The 20428-nt window shown below is 39.1% G+C and overlaps 1 protein-coding gene across 2 annotated transcripts in view; it reads right to left on the bottom strand.

Annotated features, from left to right (window-relative positions):
- Positions 1-6509: 6509 nt before the first annotated feature.
- The window catches only part of SNX9 (sorting nexin 9), a 58757-nt gene continuing 44838 nt past the window's right edge, over positions 6510-20428 (bottom strand). For both annotated transcript variants that reach the window (XM_084513007.1, XM_084513008.1), the window contains exons 13-18: positions 18968-19045; positions 13752-13828; positions 12633-12722; positions 11144-11258; positions 9659-9750; positions 6510-8182 (exon numbers count right to left, since the gene is read on the bottom strand). In XM_084513007.1, the coding sequence (XP_084369133.1) occupies positions 8135-8182; positions 9659-9750; positions 11144-11258; positions 12633-12722; positions 13752-13828; positions 18968-19045 (500 nt within the window). In that variant the 3' untranslated portion in view covers positions 6510-8134. The remainder of the gene's footprint in view (positions 8183-9658; positions 9751-11143; positions 11259-12632; positions 12723-13751; positions 13829-18967; positions 19046-20428) is intronic.

Below are 20428 nucleotides of genomic sequence, written 5' to 3'. Positions count from 1 at the left end.
GGCCAGCAGCCACCTTGCACAGCCGCTGTTGCAGGGCGCAGAGCACAGCCCAAAGGCTTTGGAGGATCTTTGGCTGCACGTGGGGCAGCTCAGGTGCCTCTGCGTCCTGGGGCTGAGGGGAAGCAGACAGAGGTGACACACGTCCGCCTTGGCTTTCCCCATACCAGAGAAAGGTTTATTACTAATCACTTTTATTACAGACACTAACACCAGATAATTACAAAATGAATGCAGTAGCTCATTCAAAGAGGAGGGGTGCCAGACAGCACCTACAAGCACAGCTTTTCTGAACTCTTCTGGGAACTGTTCTTGACCCTCGATCCCCTCTGAAACCAGTGCAGCCCTTGCAGGTTGCCCTTTTCTCATGCTGGATTTGCACCACGTTAGAATAGCAGCCACACAGCCCTGCTGGAGGTTTACTTTGCACCATAGCATTCTTTATCTTTAGCTAGCAACTTCCTCTTACCGAGTGTGGATTTGGTTTACATTTTGGGAGACTTTCATGAATGCTTTTTTTTTTTTTTAAATCCCCTCCTCTTCTCCTTTCTGCCAAGAGTGAAGGCTGTGTTTATAAGCAGCAGCTAGCCTGGCACTAGTTCTTACTAGAAAAGTTTACCTATTGCCAAGTAAACATAAGTACATTCAAGCTGGGGAAGAAGCTTTCTATGCCTACCTTCTTCCCAAAGGTTTGCCTCAGATAAAAAAGTCCTTGCTGTACGTTTGGTAGGTGCATTTGGGGAACAGCCAGGAAAGTGTCGCTATTTAAACAGGGAAGACAAATGCAGAGCTTCCTTCCTTCTCATCTTTCTTCATAGGCACGATGAATCCTGAGTGATGCAGTCCTGTGGAGCAGGATCAGAGGGAACCTCCTGGGGCAGGGTCAAACTCCACAGCTCCCCCCAACAGCAAGTTGTGTGGTTTGTATTTTGCTATTACAGTGCATCAGATGCTATATTTAACTTCTTACTTCTCTTCCAGCTGTTTAGTTTTTAAACAAAATCTGAGCTTAGAAATACTAGTCAGCTGCTCACAAATGAACCATCAGTTAGAAAGCTGTCACTGACCCCCGTACAGCCCTCACTTCTGAGGTGCCTTCCTCTTTGGCAATAGTTTAACTTGGTGAATCATTGAGTTATTGGATGCACCAAATTTGATGAGACCCTGGGTCTGGCTTGGAAAGAATTTCATTAAAAATAGTAAAATAGATGAACAGGGGATAAACAGGGGGTCTTGTTCTGGGCTTCTGAAGATCTGTGCTTCCAGCATGTCATTAGAAATTATAGTGGCAGCTAAGAAAAAGTGAGTGGGGGGAGGAGGATTCTCATATAAACATTTCAAGGGGCTTTGAGAACTGCCAGTAAATATTTCAGGTTCCTACAGTTGTAACTTTGGGTATTATGATAAGGAACCTTAAGCCTAACCAAAGCCCTCAAGACAGCCCCACAGAATGGTGAGAACGTGCTAACAATGACATCTTTCTGCCCTATGAGACACAGGATCTCAGCGATGTTAGCAAAGTGAATCTAGTGCAATTTACATTAGGCATGCAAGAAATTTTCACAAGTCCAGAAAGGGCCAGATGAACAGACAATGCACAAGGATCACATGGGAGCAGGGAGGTACTCTTCCCCAAAAAAAGGATTAAGCAAAGAGGAACCAGAATGAAGGGATGCATTTTACTTACCTTTTTCAGCTCATAGATAGTTCACCTCTTCTTAATTCTATCTAGATTTACAAACATTACAAAGAGTTTGTGATTTGTTGAGCTAGGCTTGAAACAGAAATATTTTAATCATAAATCATTTTAACCTGATTATTTTCCTAGGGTAATTCATAGTCCTAGGAGACCTTTATTGCTCTCTACAACTACCTGAAATTGTCGGCCTCTTCTTGCAGATACCCAGTGGTAGCACTAGAGGGAATGGCCTCAAGTTGTGCCAGGGGAGGTTCAGGTTGGAAATTAGAAGACATTTCCTCTCAGAAAGAGCAGTCAGGCACTGGGATGGGTTGCCCAGGGAGGTGGTGGAATCACCATCCCTGGGGGTGTTCAAGGAAAGGTTGGACGTGGTGCTTGGGGACATAGGTTAGTGGGTGACATTGGTGGTAGGGGGATGGCTGGACCAGATGATCTTGGAGGTCTTTTCCAACCTTAATGACTCTATGATACTAAGATGCCACCACTCTATTATACAAAGGGCTATAGAGTGCAACACTGAGTACCTTAACTGCCCTTGAGTACCTTAAGTAACCTAATTATCTTGATGTCATCACAAATCTGAAAGCCTGATACTTAACTTCTGTATGAGAAGTACCATTGTGTTTAACATCCCATTTCATCCACAAATGTAACAATTTTTTTGAACAGACTGATCTTCTACTATAATTGATTACAAATGAAAGGCTACCCCCTCAACTTATAAAGGTCCCCTTTTCAGTCCTTCTATCCTCTCCTTTAGCACAGAAAGAATAAGAGCATGCTCTTGACAGCCCCTATCACGTAAACTCCAGTCTGCTGCCTTGCTATTTTCGAGGTGCCTGTGGATGACCAACTTCATTAGTCACCAAAGCATCATATAATTGCAGCTGGATGTGGGTGGACACGGTGACAGGCAATTTAAGAGGTACTTTTTGCTTGTGTCAGAAACTTTACCCTTACAAACCACCAGGAGCTCTGGAGTTAGACATCAGCTGAAGGGGTAGAGAGGGTGAGGAGGTGCCCCAGGCACCTTTCTGTCCCAGGATACTTTTAGTTTTGGTAACAGGCCGTGCTCCTCCTTCCCCGCACCAAGTGCTGTGTTTATACACACAGCATTTCTGATGTCACCCCTCTGTGTACACAACCCACCTTCTCCACAATTCCAGAACCAGGGACACCCCTTCTTTTTTATCCCAACAGCTTAAGCACACCCCTTCTATGTAGTGCAACACAACAAAATTTTCCTAAGAAATGTATCATGGCTGAAAGTGCACCAGGGCTCCAAAGCATAGTTATTTCTGGCAGGCACCCGTACAGCTAAAAGTTAACTTAACCATTGCCCCATCTCTCACTGCTTCTGGCCTGCCTTTGGGAAAATCTTTTCAGGCATCCCTAAAAAGGATGTCAGAACCCTAAAAGAGACTATTTATTTATTTTACTCCAGAGTCACAGTCTCTGCCTGTCCAAGTGCTTCAGGCAATGCTTTTCCACTGCTGTGGCCAACCCTCTTCTGAGCTGCCTGATGACAAGTACTCTCTTCTGTAGCCCCCCTTCCCTTTTACCAATTCTGCTACGTGGTCAAAGACCCTGCCTGGTTACTAGCCCATTTGGCAGCTCTGCTTTCCAAGTTGATGCCTTTCTTTGCCACGCTTGCTGCACAGTCTTGTCAGCCTGCTGGGACTGCTCAGCCTCCTTACCTAGCACAAGCACTGCACCTCGCTGCATACGTGCACAGATACATTGTGTGTCCTCTTCCTCTGGGCCAGTGCCTTGGGGGCAGGATCAAAACTGAAAAGTAACCCAACCATGTAGTACTTAGAAGTCTCCACAATCTATCTATGATAGTTTAAGAAAACATGACCAATTAGGAGAGACTAAAATGCCCAGAAATAAAAAGTAAGTAAACACATTGTATCTTTATGAAACAAATAAATTACATCAGCTTAAATTCAGTACACCAAGGATGCTAGAACAATACTTAAACAATTGATGTGCAAATAGCCATAGGATAAAAACATTAGGGAAAAAAAAAAAAAGCTAATCTGAGTTTGTTGAGAGGAATCAATGTAAACAGTCAAATTCCTCAGACTAATCTTCCAGTCAAACTAAAAGCAGGGAGTATAGAAGTACAATACAGAAGGGTTTTAGTGCTAATTTTGAGAGATTTCTCACATTCAAGTGCTATAAGAAATTAAAAAAAAAAACATATTCTAAATACGATGACTACCAGGTAGACATAAAACAAGCTTAAAATTGACTTATTGACTTACTTGGAATATAATTATTAATAAACTTATCAAAAGGTAAAAAAAAACAAAATCTCAGGCTGGACTGGGTTGAAGAGAGCGACAGAACTGAGTATCATAAACTGGAAACATGGCTGGGAGTTACGTTTCATTTGTTTTAATGCACAAAGCTCTGTCGTGTTTGAACACTATATGGAAGTCACCCAGCCAGGCAGCAGTGTAGCAAAGCAACACAGGATTTAATACCATAAAGTGATGAGATGGCAGAAGGTGAGAACTACAGTCCTCACTCTGGCATGTAATAACAGTGCTTGCACAAGGCAGAGGACAGATCTCACTGTATGTATCACAGAAAAGTTTCAAGTACACTCCTTTTTGTTTGTTTCATGCACCCCTGGGAAGAGAGGTGATACACATTCATACGAGGAAAAAATTACTAAAACAGGATGGCTTATGCTAAAAAGATTCCTGAAGGGATAAAGTAAGATATCTAATATGTAAGAATTATTAAACATTGTCTAGCTGAAGAAAAAAAAAAAAGCTTAAAGGTAGCATTTTATGTACGTACAACTTAGATAAGTGATGGATGCAAGGGAAATCTTTCGAAGTGGTAACATGCTGGCCCACTGAAAAGGCATGTTCTGGAATCTCTGTGTTATACACAGTGTGCATCTGTGACTCATGTGTCCTCTAAAATAGTCTGGCTGTAATTGATACTGTCATAGTATGGGGCATACAGGTTGCTCTCCATCCAGTCTGTATGTTTCTAATTCTCTGACGTTGGTTTCATTAGGGATTCTTTAGATTTTTTTTTTTTCCTGCTGAACATATTACCTCTACTGTTCCATGCTTGTTTGCAATTTTATTAGCGTCATTAGTGCTAATTACACAAGAAAAGTTGCAGAAAAACGTGGAGAGTACATTGAGTGGAGAAAACAACTACCTGTAAAACTGCAGATAACTCACCTTCCCCTGGCACGTGCTCACCCATCTCAGCATGAAGTAGAGGCAGGCAGAAGCTGCAGTAGCAGGACACTTGCCATCCTCTGCTTCCAGCAGATGGATGCATACCACAAGGCTGTGGAGTGGTTTTGGCCCATCCAGACTGCCTGGTATTATTTCAAATTACACCCCAGGAGATGCACTTCCTTTCTTTACAAGGCTATTAGTCTGAACCATCATGCTGCCCTGTACAAAATCAATTTTGGTAGCAGTAAAATTCATGTATAATATTTCATCATAATGTACAGTATAAAGTGTGAGATAAGGTAATGTTTGCTGAAGAACTTCATCATTGAAAACAAATTGCTCAGTAATGTCCAAGTTTCAGTGTTCATGCAAAGCTAAGCCTCATTATAACATGAAAGAATATTCTAATTGCAATAGACAGTAAGTACTTTTCCAAAAAAAGTCATCATACTTTGTAACAACAGTCTACTGCTGCAGTCTACTCCTGACATGGTAGGTGTTGCTGCAGACAAGAAATACATGCAGCACTTCCTTTTGTACAGCTAATTTTTTGTTGTTAAATGATAAACTTTGTAACAGAATAAACAATTATAAAATTAAACCAAACAGCTACGGCATTTGACATGTTTTACAGTCATTGGGATGGTGTCACTGTTTGGATATGCCTCACCTTTCAGGAAAAGCGTAAATCAGGAAACAGTTTTAAGGCTTTTTGCTACTCCAGAGATTAATTATTCAGCTATGACAAATGAAATACTGAAGGGTACTGCTCGAGTCTTACTCTAAGTTGTTTTTGTTTTATGACTGCGTCTTCAGAGTGAAGATTTTCTGTTGCTCCCAAATCACTCAACTTAACTATGCCACTATTCATGTCTAATTAAAAAAAACAACTACCGAAGACAACCTAATTTCTATTCTGGGTCACCACCACGCTGACACAAAGCCAGGAATACACAGCAGCACTGTGCTCTCCTACTTATTTGCAGTCAGGAGGGCTCCATCAACCACGAGCTGGGCTGACCTGAATAATGAAATCCTACAACACACGCATAGCTTTTGCTGTTTGGCAGCCAACTAGCACTATTACACCATTATGTTCTGGTGCCTGCTTTAGGGAAGGCACATGGATGCCTTCTCATTCTTCCACTAGCCAGTGCCTGTAAGCTGATGAAAAGCTTATAAAGAGGTTTTGCTCATTCTGCCTCACCCTGTTAAAAAGCAATGTGGTGATTTAAAAGAAAAAAAAAATAGTCTTGTGGGTATACATAAATATTTATTATCATTTACTTCATTTTTACTAGAAGTCCTTAAACAGTTTGTTTTTTTTTGCCAAAATGTTGCATCTCTGACACAGTTGCTACTATCATAGCTTCCCTGCACTGGGAACGCACAGCTTACACTTAAATTCCAAAACAATCTATTCAAGATAAAGAACCTTCAACTGTAGTGCATACGGAGCTATTCAAAGATTGGTAAAAAAGTCTTTTACCCCCGTTCCCCCTCCCAAATTGAGAATCTGTTACAAAGAGAATTCCTTACCAAAAAGTGAATATACAAAAGCTAAAAAAAAATGCTGGCTTGAAAAAGTGATTTCAGAATTTACTGTACACATTGTAACAATTTATTATATAAGCTGCTTCTACATGCAAGCAGATCTTACATTTGGTGTAAAACATTTATACACATTCTTTACAATTTGTACATATTTAAATGGCTGTATCAAACAACACTGCGCTATGGAATTTTGGAAGCAAACAACTAAAATTGGGAGGGGGAAAAGACAAAGGTTTATAAAACGTGAACAAGACCCGTGACACTGAGAAGCATCTGGACTTAGGCTTAAGTCTTGCTTGTTTTGGTTTCAGGTTATTCAGGCAGACCTAGATTTTCCTTCTAGCACACAAAAATAACACCAATGCGAAATAGAGTAAGGCAACTATTCAGCCAGCAGACTGTACCCGTCACTTAGAATGGCTTGTGGGAAAATGCCTTTGCTTTAAAGTTAGCTTTTTGCTAAAATGTTTACATTCTAGGCACATTTTTAGCAAAAATTGCACTTTGGCTTTTCTGATTGCTTATGACATTAAATGAATTACTGTAGTTGGTGCCCATCTTGAACAGGATTGGGGCTGGGGTTTTTGGTCAAAAAAGCCCAGGCCTCAAGTGATATTTCAGTAGTAAGAAAGATGACAGCGGGGCACTTGATAAGAGACGATGATCACAGCACAGAGTCTGTGTGATAACTGACATTCTTCAGTACCTTTGTCACCTTTTAGTTTGCATCAGGAGGTAACAAAAGTAAACCCAAGCCAATAGCATACCATACTGCTTTGTGAAAACCTGAGCTCTGTTGGAATTTGGGGACTCCTATCAGTTTGTGTTATGTGTGACAGTGCCCCCTTCACTGAAACACTTAAAACTCTCTAAGAGGTACAGCACTGAGGAACACCAGTGCCTTATGGCATAACATTGCGTGGGTGTCAAAATGCTGGCATGGAAAACTGTTTTTCACACCATCCTGAATGGCTCTATGTTTGTACTTTATCGTTTTACACAGTGCATAGCAAGAAAGAAAGAGCCTTGACATAAGCTCTGAGGTGCTGTGCCACAAGAAGAAAGTTTAGTTATAAGGAAAAGAAGAAAGGGGATTAGGGATGATATTTACTAGAAGTCATAATGGGACTTCTCATTATGACCCCTGCCATGGCTGCATAGGGGAAGCAAAATCTAGAACAAGTGTTTGTTCAGGAGATTATTATGAACATGTACCAGAAACATACAAATATAATTCCTCCTGGCTACTGAACTGCTAGAAAGCAAAATTGAACATAATGAGCAGTAAAGTCATTTTCTGAGGCTTGTCTACTTCCCCACTTAAAACTGCAATTCTGACACTGATGAAGGGTTTTTGGAAGAACATCTGATAGATGCAAGTCTTCATGAAGTCCATGGCAACATACCAGTTAGATGATTTAGATCCCTACAACTGACAGCATTTTCTAGCTGTTTTTACTTAAATAATGATACAAAGGGGAGAGCACTGAAGATAAAGAATCTTATCTTATGGATTGAGGCTGATAAAGTAAACATTTTAAATAATTCATTTTTTCCCCACAACTTTTTTTTTTTTTTGGCTGGCAAAGGCTAACAAGTTTATTGGCATTGCCCCCAAATCAGAAAAGCACTTCGGGGTTGTTCTTCATTGTTGGCTACTCGTTACTCTCTACATCACAGGAAAGCGGCTGAGTGCCTGCCTCAGCTTCTGTGCAATCTGAAACAAAGAAACAGAACATATTTAATATGTAGTCACTTCACCCTATGCAGAAACAAGATTTCAGGCTGAGATTAAACAGATTGTTCCCTTGTCTTCCAAAAATTGTAGTCTTTCAGTACCCTTAATGTGTACAAGATCGACAACACTACATTCAGCTGCTCTCTTAGCACTGCCAGATACAACACGGCATCTGAGCAGGGAGTGCTGTGCAGTCAGTGTACTCCAATTCTGACCTGCTGTTGCCTTCTCTTGAAAAGACCAAATGTCAGAGCTGTCACCAAAAGCACTGTTTAGTTTGTGGTAATGCATGGCTTTGGTCTTGGAAAGCAATCATCTGTTCAGCAAAAGTATGTAATCAATAAATGTGGTTGGTAATGACTTAAAAGTGTTCCTGTCTTTGATACAAGTTTACAAGCTGCCAGCAGTCCTCCAGCAGTTCAACTTGCTCTCACAATGAAAATAACTGATTTTATTTGTTTTACTGCAGATATTCTAGTTCAAAATCCCAGGCGCACTCACGTATGAGGAAAACTGAAGTAGTAGTCCTTTTTCCTCCTCCAACTCTCGTATTTGTAAGCTACATCCCTCTTCATGTCATGGCACTAACACTGGTAGAGCAGAGCAGTGAAGCTAGGCTTCTGGCCTGGCTCCAAGTCTGATGCAGCTCTTCCTCCAGCTAAGGATCTATTACCAATGGTCATTACAAATGTGTACGAATTCTCTGCAGCTTTTTTCCTGCATACTGAGACACAGGAAGCAGACGTGCTGCTATTTCCACATACAACATGGGCACCAAACAAGGATCTATACAGATTTAGCTGTTCACTGTCACATTGGAATTAGCACATTAGAAAAATTGTTCTCAAGTTTCATTTAATAAAATACAAATAACAGCTATAAGAACAATGTTAAATGAGAACTAAGGTTGTAGGTTTAGTGCTCAGAGTTGAGTCATAGTAAGTCACTAAACCACTCAGATCCCTCACCCAACACATCCATGCATCAGACTTTAAATCTCAGAGGTTTCCCTTTGTCCTTCTAACCCATGGGACAGAAGTTTCGCCCAAATGGTTTATTGCTGTATTCATTGCTACAGATCTTACTTACAGCAAATTATCCAAACTCAGTGTTGAAAAAATCTGTGTGCACAAAACTAGAACAAGTTCTTTGTAACTTTAGTACTGGAATTGAAAAAAAAAAAAAAAAAGAACAAACCCACATCCAGAAACACCAAGCTAATATCTAATATCATATAGCCATGCACATAGGAATAGCATCTACAAGAAAATATTTTTTCAATTCATTCTTCTTTTACGTGGTCTTTTTTTTTCTTCCCCTTTTACAATTCTTTTTCAAATATCTGCTCTCTGGGAGAGGTTCATACAAAAAGATGATTAAGTACGGTGAGTATTTCTCATAAAAGTAGCAGCACAGTATGTGCCAGAAGAATGGCACTGAACTACTACATCTTACCGTTTCATAAAACTGTGCCTGCTGCTCCAGATAAAGACGAATGACACTGTTGTAGTCATAAATCCGGTTACTGTGGAAGTGATTCATCTCAGCTGTAATTGGACCCAGAAAGCAAATTATTTAAGAGAAGCATTCATAATTAGGAATAGTTTCACTCAGTTCAGTTTGGTTAGTGTGCAACAAGCTCAGTGTCCAGCCCTGGCAGTGTATTTACTGTTCTCGTGCTTCCAATCTGTTTTGCCTGTAATACTCAAGTTATGATAGAACTGCTCATAAAATTGGTAGGGTGTCAATTACTCATGCTAAAATTCAGGGACTTCCTGGATAAAGCCAGGTTCTTGTTACAATAATCTGGCAAACAAAGATTTGGTAAAGAAAACAAGCACGATTTTGTCCTACTGAATGTAACTGTTCTGTTCTGAAGTTTTTCAATCAGCATTTGGTAGCTGCAGCCCTCAGATTTCCAAGGCTGTAGCTGTTATAAGGCAGAGCTATAAACGTTCAAAAAAAAAAAAAAAAAAAAAAGGGACAGCCAGTGGTTATTGACCAATTTTTGAGTGCTGCTGTTTCAGTATGAACTTGAGAAACTGCATTACTGGATCTGTAACTCTTTTCACTACTTTCTGCATCTCTTGTCAGATCACAGCTTATGGTCGAAATAAAAAAAATTGAATATATTTTGAGATATCAATAGAGGGAGAAGAAATATTTGAGACTGCAACAATCCTGGAAGTCTTTTCTCATGATTACCATTTAAGTGAAGTCCTTTTGCATTGCCCGGGAAGAAAAGGAAGGAAAAGGGGAATATTTTTGTTATTTTTTCTTTATTTGGCTTTGTGTTCTGCTCTGACTCTATCCTGTAAAAATACTAAAAACTTAGCTTTAAGTCAGCTAAAGAAGACAGAACTCCCTTAGCAATGAGTAATCCCACTGAAGACCCAGGATGTAGTTATGGGCCTGGTATCCTGCAGGACTGCACCCTGACTCCTCACTCCCCGTTTTTCCAGTTGCAGACTATTGAATCTCACTTACAACATCTCTAACCTGAAGAGGAAAAGTTCAAAGAACATCCAGGAAATGAAATCTTATCCACAAGAATATTAATCTCAGCTGGATCACGTCTGATTAAACCATGAGTCAGAAAAACACTTACGCATGTGCTGAAGTGCTTCCTGCATCAGGGCCTGTGCTTTTTCTTTGAGACTCACTGACATTTCAAAATGAAAAACTAGTAGCCCAGGGCGTTTTTATTCCAAACGTCACTTTACTAGTGCAGAAGATGCATGTTTTGGAACTGCAACTTTTTAAGGAGGGGGGACAGGACAGTAAAATAACTGCAATTTTAGGAAAACAAACGTAATAAAAAATAATACATAGCTATTATTATCTTTCCTGGTAGAACAAAGATTCTCTGTCAAAGTTCATTACTTAAGAGATGCCCTTCAGGTCTACAATATTGCCTTTTACCCCCAAAAGTTGTTTTACCTTGTAGTGCATAAGCCATGGTGCTCACACGTTTCACCATATTCTGTTTGTCTTGTGGTGTTATTTTACTGGTTGCAACTAATTTGTCACTTTCCTTCACTCTTTCTATTGCTCCCTGTAGAAACCAAATGCAGGAAGATTAAAAGAGTAGTCAACTGAAAGGTCTTTATAGTCACAAAAATGTCACTGGCCAACATTTTGAGGTTACACACTGTATGCATGCAATGACTGATTCAGCCTTCCCATATGTTCACCCAAGTTTTGTTATTTTGCTGTATTGCTTTCAGGAGTCTTAACAACTTGCAAGAAGTGACTTAAAACGCAGGCATTAAACACAGTCACCAAGAAATAAAGATCGATAAAGGCAGTAATACACAAGGATATGTACACAGAAAAAAGGAGCAGGTTGCAAAATTCAGCTGACTGACACAGGATATGCCAAAAGCTTCAAACTATCAAACACCTCTAAAAGATGCACTGCTTTCCAAGAGACTACAATTCATTGCAATATATAAATGTGATTCAGGAAAATCCTTATGTCACAAGGAAGAAGGGTAAAAAGAAATGCCTTCCCCTTCACAATATATTTATATTGCACTTTCCTCTTCATGCCAAATAATATTCAAAAATATCTGTTTACATATCTCTTAGGAGAAGGTTTGTGATTCAGGTTTTCAGCACACTTTTTCTGCATTTTATTTATACTACTTTCCTCAAAAGGTTTTCAGTGCCATTGGGGACCATTAAAGTCCTGAAGAAAGAATGCACATAGATTTGATATGCTTTTGTTTTTGGTCTTGCAAAAATGTGTTGTTTTATACATTTAATATTTCCAGTAGTAGAAAAAACATTTGTGTGTACGTGTTTAATACTTCAAGTATTTGTAGTTTCCTGAAACATAATACAGTGAGCACATGAACATGAGGACAACTCTAGGATAAAAATAGAAAATCAGAATATTCAAAACTAGACACAATAGCCAATTTTATTGTTTTATTATTTGATGACTTTCATAGTACAGGGAACAAAGTATATATATATATTTTTAAATATTAAGACACTTCTAGGCAGTCCATGATTATCACGTATTAGTAAGCAAACTGTGCAAGTGTACACACTTTCCTACAATACCACTATGCTTTGGTATCAATAACCACGTAAGATTCCTAAATACTAGAAATTTTTACTACTGCTATTCACCATGTAGGCACGCAAAGCGTTCATGGAGAAAACCCTGAAGCTTCTAGTGCTCTACCATAGCAGACAGTAGAGGTATCCTCAAATCCTGAGACAAGTTCTAGCTTCCCCTCCTCCCCACCCCCCAAATATTTTAATAATGAACATGCCAGTCTCACAGAAACTTTCTGTGTGACTGGGATCAGGGGCCAGGCTGTCACACACATGCAGTGATCCATACCACCACTTTTGCTGCTCCCTATGCAGATCTTCCCACTGCCCAACCCTTTCCGGGAAAGGCACCCTCACATACCTTATGAGCTCCTATGATGTCAGGGAAGCAGCCAAGAAATCCCTTATATTCATGATTTGTTTCCATCAGAAAGTGCAGGTCTTTCTTCGGCTAATAAACAAAGTACACATTAGTAAAAATGTCCGTGACAGTAATAACACAGACACAGAAATGATGATGCCAAAAAAGGGAAGGAAAGAATAGAGGGAAGAAAAATCTCTATTGCTTATTGCAGATTTTTCTATAGTTAAACAGGTCGTTATTGAGATATAAGCTTTTTGGAGTTAGGCACTGAGCATCAGAGAGCAGATGCCTCCAATCTTTGTTTTATTTAACACTGGCTTATGAAGTGAGGTGTTTTACCTCAACGTTTTATTGGAGTCACCAGTCCTAGCAATGGCAATTTCAAGCAATAATGTCCTTGCACATACAGACGTGTACATGCACTGGTACATCTTCTTAGTTGCTGACTTGGAAAGCTGGTTAAGAACAACTTACTCAACATGCAAATTAAAAGGCTCTACATTTTGGAGACTGTGGTGATTTTACCATGCTAGGCAGCTGAACTCCACCACAGCCGCTCTCTCACTGCCCCTCCTTAGAAGGGGAGTTAACATCCCAGCCAGACCAAGCTTAACACACTGTAAACACTCATCTTAACTTGAATACTGACATAAAATCAAGTTTTATTTAAGACAGATTGTTATTGAAGCAGGCAATTGCAAGTCAAGACAATGAAAAGTAGCAAGATCTGGATCCTGTAGATATTTGGGCAATGCAGAGAAAAAATGAAACTCTATCCTTGATTAAATCTCACTCTGTTGTATCAGTTATGAAGATAGTTCACTGACATCAGGAAACAAGGACATTTAAAGAGAAAGCAAACAATTTTGTGTTTTAGAAAGCAGAATATGAGTTTTCTGATCCAAGAAAAATACCCTCCCATTACTTCTCCCTAGGGCAGACATACTAGAGAAGATGAGGGTGCATTTAAAAGTATTAACAGTAATTTCACTTAAGTGGTCTGCAGCATCAGCATTTATTAGGTTTTAACAGGAAAGAAAAACAAACAAATCAGAAGCTATCCACACAGGAGGTATGTTTGTACACACTATGTCAATGTATTCTTAATGCTTATACCTGATCTGCTACGAGACTGGCGATTTCTTCATAGGTCTTTCCTGCTTCTGTTATTGCTTCATTGAGATCAGATTCCCCTAGAAATAAACATCAGTTTTCAAATTACAGAAGGTCATATCTTGATTCAAGGCAAGTTTCTAAAACAGCTTATTTTGTAATAATAAAATCCACTCACCATTTTATAACTGGGAATAATAAAGAGGTCGCAAAAATATTGGTTTTATACCATTAAAGGAGGAAAACTTAAGACCGTGTACAAAACGAATGCTGAGGGGACTATTTGTATAATGTTCTACCATAGTAGCACTATTCAGCTCCACATTTCATAGCTATATGTAGTTTAAATACACAGGTATTCCCCCACAGGGGAGAATAGGAAGCCTACCAGAATTGGAAGGAAGGGAATACAAGGAGGGTGACACCAGAAAATAGACCAAAGCTCCAAAGAGATCCACTGTTCAGGTTTTTAACAAATGATTTTCATACCTGATAAGCAATAAATTCTCCACAATGCCCTATGGAACAGTGAAAATAACCTTAAGCTCTTCAGCAGTCCTGGATCATAATTATTAAAAGGCCAGAGAGGGAAAAGGAGGCTCAAATAACATATTTTTTTTCATTGCCAGCAGAATTTTTCAGCCTTTAGAGAACTATTGGATAACGTTCTCAAGCTCTGTAAGAATCTTTTTGAAAATGAGTTTCTAACTTTTGTTGTTACGTGAAATAAAGCAAAGGCCACACAAGCTACATCTAAAAATACAAACATCACCACAAATCCTAAGCTAGACAACACCACAAGTGCTCGTAACACTGTATTACTAGCAGGACATGGCTACGTGGGACAAAGACGGAAACAAGCCTTACATTCTTGTTTTTTCATGTCACTTCACCTTCCCAAAACACCACAGTTTTTTTCCATCCTTGTTAGCTTGTCCAAAGCATGCGGTCAACAGTACGGAAAGCAAATTGAGGTGGAGAAGGGGGAAGGTGTAATTTGCAGATACCAAATATTAGCTCAAGAAAAAGTTACTCTTTCAGACATCTTCTGGTATTTGGCACAGTTAATAGTCTTAAGAACATTTTGATTTCACTCCGTAGACATTAATCAGTGACTTAACTGAAAATTACCAAACATTGATTTCTTTAATGAGTGGTTTGAACATTAAAATAGATTATCTTACTATGACAAAGAAAATAATCTATTGAAGATCTATTATACAGGATTCTTTCTTTTTAGCGTGTCCTAAAGGAAACAGGGTAATGACTAAATATTGCTTCAGGTCTTTCAATCAATTTTTTCCATTAGACTGTTTCTATGAAGCCAAAAGCTTTGACAGAAAAAGCTACTGATCCTCAGCACTAGTAAATCCAACAATACAAACATCACTAGAAAATGGCTTTCTACTATTTAAGCCTGTCTGGAGAAGAAAAAAGAACAAATCTCATTGTGAGACCTAAAAACTGCAGAATTTGGAAGTTATCTTCTCATTGTTAAACTATAAAAAAAAAAAAATCAGATCAATTTCAATCAGGTAGAGAAATTTCATTAATTTGGAATTACACAGAAGTAACCATGAAACCTTGTCTTTAGCTTAAGTGCTGCTTAGGCAACTGCTAGGTTTTGGGGACAAAAACATGGCATGGCTTTAGCTTGATTCAGAAACCAGACTGGTCTAGACATTGCTATTCATGTTGTAATGCCGTAAAAAGAAAATATCTTCTCCTACCTGAATACAAAGAAGGAAGAAGAGTATTTGAGTAGAAAAAGTAACTCGCCACTTGTGTGCAGAATTCACCCAAGGGACTGCAGCGGCAAAGAATCTAGTTAAACCCTCCAAATCTCTCTCATGTGGGGCAGTGGGGCAAAGAGTCAGCTTGTAGAAGGAACAGAATTTATTCAGAATTTCTAGTACTAGCAGAGGTGTTCACTCTCCTACAGAAGTGTACCCTTGATAGTACATGTAAAAGCTGTTCCAGACAATGGATCCCAACAATAGACAGGCACACAAGTGGCAGATGAGTATCTGCAGCTCCTCATGCTGCATCCTGGTCTTCTACAGTCTACTTCTCAGGTCACACCAGGGCAGCCTTAAAGAGCCAGATTTCACCAGTCACTTGCTGCATCCTTCACATTTTAATATGTATCCTCAGAGTCATGCCATGCTCAGTCAGTCACTCTCTATACCACGCCACTTTTTGAAGTGATTGCATACACTCCACACACTCACCCGTCAAAGCAACTTGAATTCCACCAGCAGATTGCTCCCAGTACATGTTGTCAGCATGGGTTTTGCTAAGAGTCTTATTACTTGGACAAGGTCACATTTCTAACTTTCTCACCTTCTAGAGAACTGTAAAAGATGTGAAGCTTCTAATGGGCTGCTTAACTTGAACCATGAAGACTGAGCTGGGTCCCAGTGCAAGGCTGTACCAGGATGTCAGGGGCTCTTTCATCAACAGAAAAGCAGAAAGCCCTAACCAACATGCTACTGACATTTAGAGCAAAACTAGAGCAGTGTGCCTTACCTGTATCCCCAAGAGAAACAGAGAGGGCTTCAAAGCATCAGTTAAAGACACTTGTAAAAAGACCAGTTAAAATGTCTGATAATATTCTACATATATTTTAGCTCAACCACAAGGAGAAATTGATAATTTCATTGCTTCACAAGCTGGCATGCTGACACACGGGAGATGAAGGAAGATGTAGAAGTATGAAGAGTCTTAGGGAGATGTTTTGAGGAGCATCTCTTATCAGTTTAACTGGTTGATAAATAGCAGTGGTAATCACCTTTTTGGGAATACACCAGGCATACCGAGGGAACTAATAATCTGCAAGGCTTGATTAGGATAGCAGATTGGTTTTTTGGCAAGAGTTTTTTCTGCCATTCTCTCTCCACCAAAGCATGTTTGAAGAGAAACCAGGAGTAGAAAAAAAGATTACGATTGATGTACGGTGGAACACCACGTAGCAAGATTTTTTTGCTGAGAAGTACATCTGAGATTGACATCATTCATTGCAGAAGCAGCACAGAAGGCAAGATGTGCCTGTTGCTAACTGGTATGATTGTGAAACTTGCATGCAACTGCCCAAGAAAATGCTTGAGGGGTGATGTAGGATTAGGAGATCTCACTATGGTTGAATGGCATTCCATACCCATTCAGGTTTTCTTAGTATAGAAGACTCGCCTAGATTTGGCACCACAGAAGAGAAGCCATGCTGCATTAATCTCACAGCATCACACGATGCAATAAGATAGGCAATGTAGTGCTAGGCTGCGAGACACTTCCAGTCATGTTCTGGAACCGTCCAATATGCTTTTGGGACCAGGACCACACTTAAAAAGCACTTGTGCCTAAAACAGACTTGACAGTGTATAGGCCCATGGTGAAATAAAAGGAGACACTTTTAATGTGTCATTAATAGTTTTAAATGTACTTAACCCTTAACTCTGCAAATACTGGGGCCAAATTTTTTATATGCACTGTGGGTGGGAACAAATTGATAAGACTCACTCAGCAGCATAATAAAAATTGTGTAACAGAGTCAGTTTAACAAGCCCTTCTAGACTAGTGCTATCTTAAACATTTCAGGCTGAAGTTCGGAGAGAAGGCAGTAGACATTCACCACACCAGGCTTTGCAGAGCAGGCAGGCAGCACTGATGAAAGAGGTAAGGACAACAGATGCATTCCACACAAACTGTGCAAACGAACCACCTGACATACCAGATACATTGTTAGAAGTCAGCTACCAGTAGCTGAAATCATTCATGTAACCAAATCAATCGTTGTCATCTTCAATGACCTACACACTTAAACTTTGAGAACTTAATCCTCAAAGGTAAATATACACAGGGGAGATGGGTATCTGAGTCAGTATTACAAAGAAGAGGATGAAGAGATTCAGCTACTAAGGGAAATGGAACTCAGTGCCTTTAAGTATGGCTGAAGGAAACAATCCTCTTCAACAACAGCCCAGAAAAAAACACACCCCATCTTCAGCTGAGATAGTACTTTGTTTGAAGGAAAAGGTCCAGTACCACCTTTGAATATTGAGATCAGGAAAGTTGCATCCATCAGTTTAAATCCAGGAGTTTATGTCTCTTGCACAGTCCGTTCAATGCACAGATCTCTGTCTGAAGTTTACAGTTTTCAAACCCACAATAGATACATAAGCATGCAAGTCTACTACTTGGTTCTTACATCCAAAAGTAATGTTTTCAGCAAGTACAGGACAAAGATGAGAACAAACTACAAGGAGTACAATGTCTCTTTCCACCATTTCCAGCAGCAGAGCTCCTGACTTTCAGAACTAGTTGCATTTTAATATATAGATTATGGGGCAAAAAGTTTTAAGAGTATGGAGCAAGGGATAGACAGGTAGTCAAAACAGGTACTGTTTAACTAAAAGTCCTAAGATATGAAGATTAGAGTAAGCCTCTATGCTACATTTTAGAATAATTTTGCTATTAAATCTAGGAAAAAAAAATGTATTTGATCTAAGAATCGCAGAGAAAACAGACCCAAGTTGCTTCCTTTAGGATACGAAAAGTGTTTTCCAGATAACTAGAAAACTGTGGCAGAATTTAGCATAACAAAGCAGGATTGTAACTTTGTTTAAAGACTAAATTTTAGAACTTTGAGAAGTTTGCAAAAAGAAACTGCAACGGATTTCCTCCATTTCTCTCCCGCAGCTTTCATACCTAATGTGACAAGCTCTGTTTCAGGGCTCTCAAAGAAAGAGAGAAGGGTGAAAGACAAGAAAAGGCTACAGTAGTCAACCCTTCACTTCAGATAATGGCATACAAAAGTTTTCCATCCTTGTGTGGAATTGCTGTGTAACCAAGTAGTTCTGTGGCAGCTATTTTCAAGGCTGCATTTTCTCCTTTTTTTTTGATATGACAGAAATATAGGTCACAAAAATGCTACAGCATGTTTTGTCAGTCAGGTCAGTGAGCAGATTACACGTTAGTAAGATCTAACTAAACTCCACCACTAATAACCCACCACATGATTACAGAACAAGAGAAAACAAAACAAGACCACAGACTAGAATATAAGAAACCCTGTAATATACATGGTTTTGGTATTTTTCCAGAAACACGACTGACATCTAAATTCAAAGAGGAAAGCATTAAGACCTTTGCCAAAAAATGTCGCATGACGTAATTTAAATATCTTTTGCAAAGTAAAGTACAAATGAAGCTGTAAGAATTACCTTGGTATCCGCTAGTGCTGAAGACCACCGCCAGGCTCTGCAGTGCTTTTCCAATCTTCTGGTATTCCTTGGGTAGTGCTGAAAGGGATAAAGGGATGGGAAAAGAGGGAAACAGAAGCAAAACACACAAGATTAAGTCTGTAGCATTTCCAAAACTTGATGGAAGCTGATGTCAAAAACAGTTAGTACATTTGTGCTAGTGAAGTGTTTACAGTTGCATTCTCACCCCCCTTCCCTGCTACACAAGTTCCAAAACTGAATAAAGCTATTGGATTCTCAAAAGGCACAAATAGTTGAGGAACAGTGTGTGAATGCTATAAAAATCTCACTGCACTCCCAGCTCAGCCTTCCAGTTTAGGCAGTGAGAATTTCTTCTCCCCCACCCCCTATAAAAAAAGGGCAACAGTGACATGAAGCAGAAATCTAACTATTTTAAAGAGGGGATTATCATACAGACCCATAATACCTAAACTCTCCTCAAATCATGGATTTGATAGAAACCAAGATTATCATGGAATAAAAGTTGATGCAGGGATCTGAATTATAAAATTGATTTATAAAGTGAATTTTAAAAATGCACGCATAATTTGCTTCCTCACAATGAAGTCAATAAACTGATTTATGAGTATGTGTTCATTATTAACATTTTGACTACCACCACCTAAGAGGCCTAAAAAAACAATCTGAAGAGTTAAAACAGCTTGTTTGTTGTCGTTGTTTTTATTTTATTTTATTTTTTATAAACTACCTATGTCAGTAGAAAAAAAATAATTTATTTTTTATTGTCAGACATCTGTGTTCACAGGATATGCTGTCTGGGTAAATAGCATTTTTCAGTTGCTCCAGAATCTCATAATCGGGTTTTCAGGGGGACCCTAACATAAAAAAAAAAAAAAAAAAAAAAAAAGTGTGATTTTATTGATCATCTTGTATCAAATTCTTTCCCAGAAGCTAGAATTATGAAAACTGATATTTCCTTATGGAACAAGTACCATTCAGACTCCTAAAGCTCTGTTATCAGCCATTAACTCATTACTGAATCTGCAGCCATAACCTCAGTGAAGAAACATCCTGTTTTTTCCTCACTTGCATTTTAGAAGTTCCCATTGTCAGTCAATTTAAATATTATCGAATGGAATGCGCATAAGTATTGCTCAAGAAGTGCCAAAAATAATTCTGACTAGGAGTTGTGACTAGAGCTGACATGGAAATTAAATTTTTAAGAGACTACTGAAATTCTTCAGTTTTGCAAGTCCAGATTTGCAAGTCTTCCTTTTTCTGTTCCGTATGAATATATTAAAAATTAAAACTGCCAACACTATCACTTTTGACTTACTGTATTTAGGCAAGCTAATTATTAGCTGTGGCTATTGGAAGAATCATTCCATACAGAAAGCAGTACTGCCTTATGTTTAAGGAGATTTTAGCAGTGAACAAAATACTGAATTCCCACTGTAAGCA

The sequence above is a fragment of the Aythya ferina genome (genome assembly GCF_964211825.1).
Source record: "Aythya ferina genome assembly, chromosome: 3".
Lineage (NCBI taxonomy): Eukaryota > Metazoa > Chordata > Aves > Anseriformes > Anatidae > Aythya > Aythya ferina.
This window is presented reverse-complemented; position numbering and strand designations above follow the sequence as displayed.